The following is a 12,500-nucleotide window of genomic DNA, read 5'->3' as shown; positions in this document are numbered from 1 at the left end:
TCATCACTTTTGAAAAACTATATGTCCTACAAAATATAAAATGAAAAGCGCTTAAATAATTACAATAGACCCCTAAATTTTATCTCAAATATTGAATAAAAATCTCATGATTCCCCGGAAATATGACCTTATTCTTGAGTGCAACTTTGAAACAGCTAAAAAATTTTGTCAAAAACCCCTGTCGTCTAGAGAAACGAATTAATCTTTCGTCAGCACTTACAGACTCAAAAAACCCTGGATTGTCAAAAACCCCTTCGACAACAATCGAATGAACTACTGTTTATAAAAATTGATTTAAAAAAAAAACAAAATTGAGTATTATTAAAAAAAACTATTTATCGCTGTGTTGAAAATACAACCAAATTTCATTCCCACTCAGTTTTGCAATGCTGCTTAGAGCAGTCTGAAATAATTGTTCGTAATGCTGCAAAAATGTTCCCGAGTTTGATATTTTAGTTCAAGTAGCAAAAGTACCCAAATTTTATAGCAATTAAAGGGTTGCAGCCTAGATAAATTTTCTTGCATGGGTGCAAAAACATCCATCCAAGAAGGCATTGCAAACTCAACCACCGCAGTTCTCGACAGAAGTCTTACCCGCTAGGCTTTCTGGCCCTAATGATTTCTACTCTTATAATCACTTTTATTTTACCAACAAACTTCACTTCAGTTAGAGCAATAGAAATCACTCGAAGACGAAAAAGACAAGCTGAAAAAAAAGCCACTTGATGTTCTAGAACAAAAGCGAATAATCGGTCAAGGAAAAATTTAGCTTGACAAACGACATACACGTTTACAATAATTGCTTCAATGTTCGAGTGCAATTAAAAACTGAATTTGACGCACTACTCATTCAACTTTTAGAATTAAACTGTCTCCAAATAAGTAGAGGTGCTTCACATTCTGTATGAGAGAGCAACTTTGGTCACACAAAACTTCAGAAGTCAGGCGTGAAGAAAACATCACCCGAAATGTAAAATAGCTCCTCAGAGCGAAAGAATATTCAGGAAAAAAGGCCACGAGGAAATTGTGCGCACAAAAAAGAGACAATGATTACAATAATTAAAAATATCGATTAGAGAAAATTAAAGCATTTCAATTTTTCCCTTAATTTTCAGGGAAAACGTTAAAAAAAACAAACAACAAAATCTCGTCAAAACGAAATGCTAAAAAAAACTTAAAAAATGCGTAAAAAATGACATAACAAAAAAGGATAGAATAGAGATCTTTCCCTCATTATGAGTGGTAGAAACTAAGCAATGCAGTAGAAAGAGATAGAGTAAAAAGATTGGGAGCATGCCTGTGAACTTAGTGCTGATCTTATCCATCTGCTTCTCATTCACTTGAGCAACAAAGGCTGCATCCTGCTGGTGCTTCATTGACGCTATCACCATATTGTCCCGGTCAGAGGAGAAACGTCTACGACATCAAAAACTCATGAAATCGATTTTCATAAAACTCGACTCAACATCAGTGGCTGGTGGAGTACTTTTCATTTAATGGAGTACTTTTTGGAAAAAATTCTTTAGAAATCGATCCAATCAAAAACCGTAATCAACGATTAAGACATTTAAATTGGCCTTTGGCGAGCAATGCAAAGCGAATGCAATCACAAGTTATCAAAATTGAGCGCATCAAAACACAAATCTATCTAACGAGATAACGCGTAAAAAAGTCAAAGCGAGAACAATGCAGTTTAGAAGTTGCTATGTCCATGATCGTACCGATCCAACTCAAGGCCAACGCCGAAGGTGCACAATTACCAGCTATAGGTGGTGGTGTGAGCCAAATCCATTATTTATCCCTCATGAACTGATAAAAACAACATTGATTGTTTGAGCAACAAGATTAAAGAAGGTGAAGGCTTTTAACCCACAAAAATTATAAGTCACAGAAAACTTCACTAGCCGTCCCCTATCTTTGGTGGTATCAGTGGAGTATCTCTCATCCAAGATGTCCTCGTATCCCTTCATGCTACAGTACATGTGGTCGGGAGAGAACTTGGATGCCCAGCGGTACTTCACGTCCTCTGGCTGACTTCCACTAGCCGAACCAGTAGTGCCAGTCACTACTGCAAATTTAATGCGTTATGAGCTTGTTTAACATTGCCCAAGAGCAACGCACAAGGGCATAGCTGGTTGGCTGCGGTGGGGACAAGCAGTCGGTGTTACGAGTCGAATGAGGAAGGGTTGAAGTGGCAGGGGAGTGGGGTTAAAAATCTGAGAAACATAACCGACTAACGTCGGCGAAGTGCTCTCAACCGACCGGTTGGCTTCATCAGTAGCTAGCCACGGTTTAGTGAGGCTAGTTTTAGCTTAATTGAAGTGGCGTGAGGTGAGGGTAATAGATGACATCACACACCGTAACAGCAGCTGGGGTGCGGCATCAACAAAAGAGTTAAGGAAAGAGAGAGAGAGAGAGAGAGAGAGAGAGAGAGAGAGAGAGAGAGAGAGAGAGAGAGAGAGAGAGAGAGAGAGAGAGAGAGGGCTAGGAGTATTTTCCATGATGAGATTTGACTCTGCAACTTCTAGTTTCCTAGTCTTGCTAGTAATTAAATCATATAGAAAAGAAATGAAAGTGCAAAATTCCAAAGAAACAATTACACATTTGGCAGCGAAAAAAATATTCAAAACCATTTTTTGTCTCTGGAATTCTGTCATGTAACCCATCTGCAAGACTTTTAAAAAAGTTTCGTTGGCCAGTAATGATTGTTAAACAAAAAAAAGGACAAAAATACTCAAAATTTTGAAAACAATTGCAAATTTTAACAAAAAATTGCTAAAATTCGTGAAATCAATATCTTCAATGTCTCAAGAGACTATCCAGTATCCGCATTTTACGCCTTAAATTGTTGCACGGGCTCATAAAGTTCCATAAACTTGGTACATAATAATTTTCGAAAAGTTGAAAAAAGAATTTAAACTATCAAAATATTGTTCAAACTCCAGTCATTAAAATATTGATAACAATTTCATTAACTCAGAAACTACGGAGCAGCATACTATCCAAGCTCGGAGGAGGTCCCTGGTGCCGGTAAAAAACAAAAGTATCCAAAAAATTATAAACATCAAAATCTTGAAAAACAGTCCATTACATCTAGAAACTATTTAGAAACCTATTATCAAACCCAAGAGGAGGTTCCTTGGCTCCTAGAGAAACCTAAAAAATGACTATTTCAAAAACTTGAATAACTTGTCATTTAAAAAATTTATCAAAAAACTGCTAAAGTTTGTGATAATAAAAATTTGAAAATTATTCCATGGCAAAAAAATCACTAACTTATTATCAAGCCTCTAAGGAGGTTTTCTGACCCCTGAGGCTGAAAACCCCTAAATAATGACAAAAAATGTCAAATTTTTTTTTTTTTTAAAAAAGTGCTAGCTTTGTCAAAGAAAATACTTAAATTCTTATGTTAATATCTTGAAGAACGTTTGATTTCATCTAGAAACTATAAAAACATAGCCGGCAGATTGCCGGAAAATAGCCGCCGTTGATTCCCGTAACTCTATTGGGATTGAAAGAAAAGAAAATATCAACAAAAATTGATTTTTGTATAAAAACATTTTTAAGTGCGATTTATTTTGATGTCATTTCGTAATTGAACATACTCCTGTCTCACAGTGAGAGGCTACAGTGTCTAGTATCAAAACCAATAAGCATTATAGATAGTAACTAAAACTTATGAGAACAAATTTCAAGTACCGGGCATCTAAAATGGGCTTCATGTGTTTACTCCGTTTCTATTTGACTTTGATTTTTTTTATACTGACTCTCTTCATTTTGAATTGCTTTGCTGAGCAGCTGCTATTTAAAAAGAATTCGAGCAGAAGAGTGAAACTAGCCTAGAGAAGTCAAAAATATTTTACGCAAAATGTCGAGGAAGCGGCAAAATGGGTAAAGCGAAAAAAAAATTCAACGAAGTAAAAAAAAAATAGGAGCGCTATAATAGCCGGCTGAGAAGATTAGGGCGGCTATTAATAACCTATTATCAAACCCTAGAGGAGTTTCCGTGGCTCTTGAGGCTGGAGAAACCTAAAAAATAACAAAATTTCAAAAAACTGAAAAATTAAAAAGTGGTATAAATTTGAGAGGTTTTGTTTTGATTACAATTGTTAAAGGGTCCAACAACTCAACCTTAAATTATGGCCTTCCCGATAGCTTCATCACAGTAGGCACATGAAGGACTACTAAACGTGAAACGCGGCTACGGTCCTCTTTAAAACTTAATGCCCACTGGGAGCTTGATTATGCCGTTTTTAAGAACGAAAAGTCTAATGCATTAGACGAAAAATTGGTCGAGCGAAAAATCGCGTGAAAGATGTGGGGATTGGGGGGAGAGGTGTTGGGGGGGGGGGTGAAGTGAGATGGGGACTGATGTGGGGGGGGGGGTGGTGCGGGGAGAGGTGAGTCAACTTCTAAGAACGCTCTTCATACTATAAGTATAAGTCTCCAAAACAGTTATTGTGAATGACACACTTGGAAACTAGTGAGCTGAAAAGCTCTAAGGGAATTTAACCAACAGGAATTGCTTTAGCTACCAACTTTGATTGAGAGTAATCCACAGGCAACTGGCAAATCGAGCTTAACTCTTAAGTCCGTTGGCATGCAATATTTTATGTACCTTAAGAGCCGAGAAAATGATTATGCAAAAGATCACCTCGCAATACGTGCAAACTTTTTGATTCAAAAACAAAATTTCACTCAAATCATTTTAATACCGCGGTAAAATAACAAAAAGTAGCCGGCAGATTGCCAAAAATAGCCGCCGTAGACGCGCTCGATGCACATCGGTATTGAAACAGAACTAGAAGAAAAGAAGAGATAGAAATTTACCAATTTTTTCTGGTTTTTTTAGTGTCAAAAAATTGGTGTGCAGTTTCAATTAGATTCTAAAACTATAAGTATTTGAGCTTTTAAAGTTAAGTTAAATTTTAATGTCAGCTAGCAATCGCTCTAAGGAACTTTAATAACCTAATGCACAGTGACTTGATGACCGGGCTTTATCGCTTTATCCCGTCTCTTTTGATTTTGCTTTTTTGACTTTGACTGTATTAACTACATTGCGTAAGTCAATGCGTCTCCAAAACAACTACCTCCAAAAAACTTTCTTTCGACACCAATAGTTCTCATTCAATAAACGACTGCCGACTGATAAAAAAGCAACAAAATAGTTTTTATAGAGAAAACCAAGGCAAAGAAAGAAAGAGGACAATGTAGAAAAAGTATCTTTGACAACAAATTCGAACAAAAAGTTTATTGCTGCTTCTGTTCAGGCACTTACTTAAAATACAGAACGAAAAGAAAGTGAAAAGTGCCCTCTATGACCTTCAATAACACCTTTTAGGAGCAAAACCTGTAAAACAACCCCAAATTGAAGATTGAACAAGAAAAACTATAAACGGAAGTTTTAATTGAGCAAAAACATTTTTAAAAAACAGACAAAAATCGGCCAAAATTTGATTAAACTTACTCAATTATCTTTTAAAAAACAACTTCAAATCAATAACAATTTGATCGCTAAAAGCCAACCCAAACCACTAAAGCAGCTTATTTGAACCACGCAACTCCCCAAATGCTATAAAAATTTGACGAATACAAAAAAGGCGTAAAACATGGCAAAAAGGTGAAAAAATAGCTCAAAATTGAATCTAAAACTAAAACATCATTTTTTGATCCAGATGGTCAAAAAAAAAATTCAAACGCACTATTACTAGATTGGATAAACGATGCAAACAAATTTGACAGATTAAAAAGGAATTTAAACTAAAAAATTGTTTTAAAATCCCGCACTTGATCAAAAGTTTGCTCGCTAAACGAAAATTTTTTACACCTATTTTTCTCGCTCGCTCTCAAATATATAGCATGAACAGAAAACAACTCTCTCTTCTCTCCACTCTTCAGCAATTTGGCCTAAACACTGTTTTCATACATTTCACTTCGTGTTTCAAATACACACCAACAAAATTACCTATCAAAAAAGCTACTCCACCAATACTCCTCGAGTCGTAAAAAAGTAGAGAGCGTCTAAATAATAGCCGTTGAGAGGCTGACGGCGGCTGTTAATTACATTTAATAATGAGTGTCATGCCACTGTACTAGAGGTCGCGGGGGGGGGGGGGGGTAATGGGAAAAAATGAAATATAAATAAATCAATGATGTGATTATTGCCTGCAAACTCTTCCAGAAGAGTCTCGCCTAGTTCCTCTGCGTTCTCATTGATTCCCTCCATGGGACCCTTCTTTAGTTTCTTAGAGGGCTTCCGCTTCATCTTCTGGTGGTGGTGATGTGCAGTTCGACTGCCTATTGAGCTGGTGGCGGTCGCTGGTTGGATCAGCCTTCTGGCTGTTGGTGAATTTCCAACAGCCTGTTCACGAGGACCTGGTGGATTGGTGGATGTGGTACACGCCTCGCAATAGTGCTTTTTTCTTTGATATATACTCGACTCATTCCCCCCCCCCAAAAAAAAACATTACACATTATCCAAAATAATGACACAATTTGCAAGATCACAAACGGGTTACCATTAATCTAAGTAACTTATATCGCTTTATTTACAAACCTATTTAGTTCACATAACCATGTAGGTTTGAGACAAAATTTGTGCTACAACATTGATTTAAAGAATACGGATCTGTCCTGTCCTAAAGGAGCTTATAAATTTATCCAGGCGGTGCCGTCATAGCTCAATTGAGAACAATTCCAACCAAAAAATTTCTTTCGCAAAACAAAAAGAGAACAATTTCTGATGATGAGTTTTAGGATTGACTCGGTAAAATTTTTCTGCAAATTGTTGTTAACAAATTTTTGAAATAGAACACGCTAAATATACGCCAAATTCCGAGACAAAAATTCCGTGACCAAATTTCCGAGACAAAAATGCGACCTAATTTTTGGTTGTCCAAAAATTAAACTGGGGAGTTAACAAAAAATATGTCAGCCAAATTTAGATGCTTCAAATAGATATTCAAAATGATACCGAGTTTCCCTGACACATTGTTTTAACTGGAATGAGGACCAGGACCACCTCCTACGGAGAGACTGCGTGTCTGAGTGACTTCGGTGGTAGTCTTGTTAGCAACGGTGTCGTGATCCAGCGCTGCTCCTCCCGTTGTGCACACCACAGAGTTCTCACTCGTGTCTCGCGTTTTATTCACCGCAGACGTCATTGTCGCGATTCCAACTAACTCAACACTACTTTTTAAATCTGTTCTTTATACTGAAGTAAGGAGTATGCTGCGAGGCAGGATTAGGCCCTGACACTTCATAGAAAACTATTATTTTTTTGAGGCAACATAAGTCTCGATAAACAACAAGCAAGAATTGGACACATTCTCTGATTCAAACGTATATGCATATATGAGCACGAGTGAAGGCTCTAAAAATTATTTTCTAAAAATATCGACAACAAAAGTTGAAGCTAAATTAACTTTGAATACAAACAAAACCGAATTAATCATTTTCTCGAGCAATAATTCTGATTTCGGATCTATTTTTTATAAAAAGTTCTCACAAAACAAAAATGTTGCAGATACCTTGGTATTCAAATTGACAGGAACCTTAATTTCGATGAGCAGCTGAATAAAACCTATCAATATAACTAAAAAAGACATCAAATTCTCCTGAACGCGCGCATTCTTTTAATATCTCTTTGTGCATTCACACTTATCGTTTTCGGCGATTTTCTTTCAAAATTTATCTGCAAAAAACCTAAAACGCCTTAATCGACAGATTAATTGGGATATAAATGTGTGCTTTCAACGCAAAAACTATGAAAAAGCTAGAGATCTGCTAATACAGACAAAGATCCTACCAACTGAGCTAATAATAGCAATCAAATTTCATTATGATATAGCCAGACGAGAAAATTCTGCAAAATCTTACGGGTATCTGAGTCTTCATCAAAACACTCGAACAAAACAATTCAAAATTATAGACAGAAAGTCAAAACCAACTTTGGAATGAATTCGATTGTTCGTCAATGCGAACAAAAACGGAATAAGTTACCACAGTGGCTTTGGTTGGCAAAATATGAAAACATTTTTCAGAAAAAGTTGAATGATTACTTGCTCTAACAACATGAAAAAAATTCCTTTGAATAGTAACGTCGGAGCTTTTAAAAGTTATTTCTATTTTTAGGAGGAAAACAATCGGAAAAAAAATTTGTAATGTGATTCTTAAGAAAATTGATTGATGTTTATTATTTTGTTTGAATGATTTGAAGCATTTTTTTATATTTAAGCATAGGGTTATAAATTTAATTTACTTGTTTCAAAAAACTGAAAAAATAAATTTTTAGTCTGTACTTAAAGTGCCAGGTTCTAACTTATCGTTGGATAACTTCTACGCAATAATAAAAACAAATGAAAATTGAAATTCTATTCCTGGCAAAATAAAGTCACGTAATTTAAGCATTTACATGACTTTTATGTTCGTTAATATTACTCTACGTGGTTTTATAGGAATTGAGAGAATGGACAGTTGAGCAGTTGCATAGTTCACTCTTTAACTTTTTTGTCACGTATATCTGTAAATTAGGTTTGTTAGACTACTGCTTTTCGACACTCGTTATTAATGGTTTAACTCGGCCTTCGACATCGTTTCAATCCACTAATAACTAGATATGTCAAAAAACAGTAGTTTAATCTACACATATGAACATAGTATCAACGCAGTAATATATCAAAGTGGAGTGCAATCACGTTAGAGGTTCCAGATCTCAAGAGTCTCTTACTATACCCCAACAAAGTCCATAACTAAGAATGAAAATCAGGCACTAAAAAACCAAGCAAATCAATTTAAGTTTTTGTAATAGCTAAAGAACTAACTTTGAATGTACGAATTAATTAGAGAACCGGGCAGACGAGATGAGGCCAATCCGTTTCGAAGCGAAACCCAGAGCTAATCGATGAGTCTATAAGTAGTCTCAACTTAATATCAGACTACAGGAGTATTTAAGGTTCATCAGAGCACGAAAACACAACAGCTCTTATGGTACTCTAAAGACTTCACCATCTTCTATGAGGAAAACTCTAAAAAGAGTATAAAAGAAAAATTTGGCATGAATACTTGGCTAATCTAATCGGGCGAATTCTTTACTTTATGGAGCACGTTTTGTGGAGTGAATTTCTCAAAAATCAAAAGTGGTATGGATCAGTATATTTGGTGAGGACTATCTTGCGTAATTCATCGAGTGAATGGATTTAAAAATCGTTCAGTTGAAACAGTGAGTGAGGTAAGTCTGAAGTCAAACGTGAAAGTCGTGACTTATGTAAAACAAAAAACGTGATCCAAAAGTAAAGCGAATCAAAAAACATAGCAGGACAAACCTTGACGTACAATTCAAAGAATTTTCATTAACTAAACAAAAAAACTAGACCTAGAACGGACTATGAGTGAATTCGGAAAATCACTTCTAAAAAAAATCAGATAAAAAACAGAAAACAGAAAATCAATAACAAAATGCCGCTAGCGAGAACAAAAAACCACTAGCGAGAAATGTAAATTTGATTCTAACAAAAAACTAGGCCTAGAATAAACAATGAATGAATTGGAAAAACCATTTAGAAAAAAAAATCCGATCCCAAAATTGAAAAAAAAAACAGTAGAAACCAAAGTGAAATTGCCGCATGTGAACAAAAAAAACCACTAGCGAGAAAGCGAATTTTTGTTCAAACACCATTTTCTCACTCTACTTTAATATTAGAGCGAAAAAATTTCACGCCGCAAAACCACTCGCTTTTTCGTTCCACTTCCTGTTTCGGCGTGACCAAAATCACTACTCCAATTTGACTTAAAAAATCATGAAAATGTGTGAACAGATCTTAAAAAAAAGACAGCGCCCCAAAACAATTCGAATTCTTTGATTTGTAAAAAAAGAGCGCCTAAATAATAGCCGTTTGAGAGGCGGACGGCGGCCATTAATAAAAACAAACTGAAATTCAGAAACCTTCTGTTCATAATAGATTCCAATTTTTCAAAGTCAACAATTTGAGATTCTGATTATGCTGTAAAGAATCAAATTTTTGCAGTTCTGAAAAATCTTATTTCTCATCTCTTCAACCGAACAACCTCTTTCCTTTGGCTCCTTTCTTCCGAAAGAAAATTGTGGATTCATTTCTGTGTATTTTGGTATCTTTTCTTGCTTTGGAAACTGCTTGATTTTGCTAAGCAATTTTGCTCAGAAATTGCTTGAGATCTCACTTCGTTGCACTTATTTGGATAGATTGTCTAAAACCATTACAGAATTTCTTCTAATGCCTTGCTGATGTGTCGGGCTTAGAATCAAATTGGCTTAACCCCTTATCTCTGCCTTGTACACTAATAAATCCGTACAGGCAAAATGTACCCGAAGAACCATTCTTTCGGCCCAGGAAAACTATTTAGAGCAATCAAATAATATAACGACATGATGTTAAAATTTTTTTAGGACTCATTAGTCAGCTGGTTTAAAATAGCATAAGAATCCCAAGCAGCACACATTGTGGAGAGTTCCATGTAAAACCAATCAATTTTTTTTTTATTACACTATTCCTCCTAGCAGACGGCGAAATCGATATGTATGTATTAGAGCAAAATATTAGTTGACCGAGTGGGATAAAGATTTATTACCAACATAATTGAGAACCAAAGGGTAAAAAAAGTGTTAAATTTCATTTAGAATTCAAGTTAAGAGTACAATTTGCAGATTAGTGGACGAAAAGTTTCCTTAAAAAAATACAGGAGTCGAAATAAACCCAACGTCTCCCATCTCCGTTAGCGAATAGCCGATTACTTATAGCGGTTTGATTCAAATGTCGGTTTGAAAAATAGATTCCTTAGTTTAAAATATTGAACTTATACTTGAAGTGAAAGTCGAATTTTTGTCCTAAATTTAGTGTACTAACTTCTTTAAGTCTAAGCTCAATCTTTTACATTGAGCTCTATGCCTCGAATTTTCAATGACTGATGAAATTGTACCCTGGGTTCTCTAACGTATTATTGTACTTATGAACTGTTTTTGTTAGAGTACTGATCAGCTTTGTAGATAAGTGGTGTAATTTAACCGGAACGTAAATCCTAGTCCCCTTGTACCTTATTAACACAAAACACTGACCACGGACCCTCTTCTCAGAATTCAACCACAAAAACAGGCTTGTGATTAATAGCTCTCAAACGACGTTTGTAGCAATTATATTTGTCCTATGGCCTTTTTAAATGCTATTTTTCGCTTATCCGATTTTTCGTCTGACCCATTTGACTTTTCGTCCTCAAAAACGAGATACACAGGTAGCACCCAGAGGGCAGCAAGGGCTCTTAGATTCTCTCTTCTTACTAAACTCTAAGTATAATTTAGCTTTAAACAGCAACTATTTTGAAAAAATTGAAAGAGAATCGTGAAAGAAAATCAAAGCGGGTAAAAACGACCTGTATTGCACTGAATAGGACAAAATGAAAGAACTTTAATTGCAAGAAACTAAAACTAGTTAATATCTTCTTCTTTGCTACACAGCCTTTCATCTGTTTTGGTGGATAAGCGAGTTCAATGGACAGCTATTGCTCTCATGGCATTATCAGTTTTATAACAGTTCATAAAAGAAGCTTGGCGAGGATAGAGTGCCCTTCAATAAAGCTTTGGAAAGTTTTCAGATACGAACTTGGGAATTCTGATATAAATAGATTCAAGAAAACTATTCGAGAAGGGAAAGCTACTAATTGCTCCTCATGGACTTCCACGTGATTGTCTCAATCAGTCAAATTATCATTTTCTCATTATAATTTTCTCTATTATTATTATTATTATTATCATTTTCTCATTTATTACAATTATAATTTGAAATAGCTTAAGGACCTGCTATCAGCATAAATTTAGAAATAGCAGACACATCTAAGTCCTAAGACCTGCTTTCAGAAATGGGAAAAAACATTTTTGTATAATTGAAGCCGAAACAAAAAAAACTACAATTGCGTAAATTGTTAAGAACTAACTTACCATTGATGGCACCAGTTCATCTACACATATTTGTTCAGTCGTGAATAGATGGAACAGCGGCATGTTCACCTTGTCTTTAAATTATACATAATAGCAGAGGTAGCAACTTGGACCCAAACGAGAACTTGGTGGCGCCCCTTTTCTCAAACAGTTTTTTGTCAGGACGGAAAAAGGAAGAAAAGGCAATTAGAAAAAAGCAAACAACACACCAAACTTGTAGCATTTGCTACGACGGAGCACAGTACGAATTAACAACAAAACAAAATGTACAAAATTACTTGAAATCGAATAGCAAGAATGATTTCAACTTCATTGATGTCTAAAATAAGGAAAAGTTTATCAGTCACGCTGGTTCAAGATTACCACTAATACTACTATGTAAGATAAAAGCTTCCCTTTTTCTCTTTTTCGATAACGCATCAGAGTCACCAAACTAACTTTGCAGCAAAGTAAAAAAAATGAGTTCTTTAAAAATCATAACATCTGATGAAGCTAGAACTTTTTCTCAGAAAACAATTAACTTTCCCTAGAGCAA

At 35.4% G+C, this 12,500-nt stretch overlaps 2 protein-coding genes across 12 annotated transcripts in view; both read right to left on the bottom strand.

The window, feature by feature from the left end:
• The window catches only part of LOC142349443 (ras-specific guanine nucleotide-releasing factor 2-like), a 233,011-nt gene that overhangs the window by 187,446 nt on the left and 33,065 nt on the right, over window positions 1–12,500 (bottom strand). The gene's annotated exons all lie outside the window — the stretch shown is intronic.
• LOC142349445 (uncharacterized) overlaps window positions 1–12,500 on the bottom strand; it is a 30,373-nt gene that overhangs the window by 2,212 nt on the left and 15,661 nt on the right. Inside the window, exons 1-5 of one of the 3 annotated variants that reach the window (XM_075401007.1) lie at window positions 8,321–8,584; window positions 7,019–7,230; window positions 6,166–6,375; window positions 1,906–2,068; window positions 1,298–1,416 (exon numbers count right to left, since the gene is read on the bottom strand). In XM_075401007.1, the coding sequence (XP_075257122.1) occupies window positions 1,298–1,416; window positions 1,906–2,068; window positions 6,166–6,375; window positions 7,019–7,163 (637 nt within the window). In that variant the 5' untranslated portion in view covers window positions 7,164–7,230; window positions 8,321–8,584. Of the gene's footprint in view, window positions 1–1,297; window positions 1,417–1,905; window positions 2,069–6,165; window positions 6,376–7,018; window positions 7,577–8,320; window positions 8,585–12,500 lie in introns of those variants that run through there. The other 2 variants (XM_075401008.1, XM_075401009.1) reach the window with 2 other exon arrangements.

The sequence above is a fragment of the Convolutriloba macropyga genome, chromosome 11 (genome assembly GCF_964194025.1).
Source record: "Convolutriloba macropyga chromosome 11, txConMacr16.3, whole genome shotgun sequence".
Classification (NCBI taxonomy): Eukaryota; Metazoa; Xenacoelomorpha; order Acoela; family Convolutidae; genus Convolutriloba; species Convolutriloba macropyga.
Note: the sequence above shows the minus strand (reverse complement) of the source record. Positions and strands in the feature narration are given on the sequence as shown.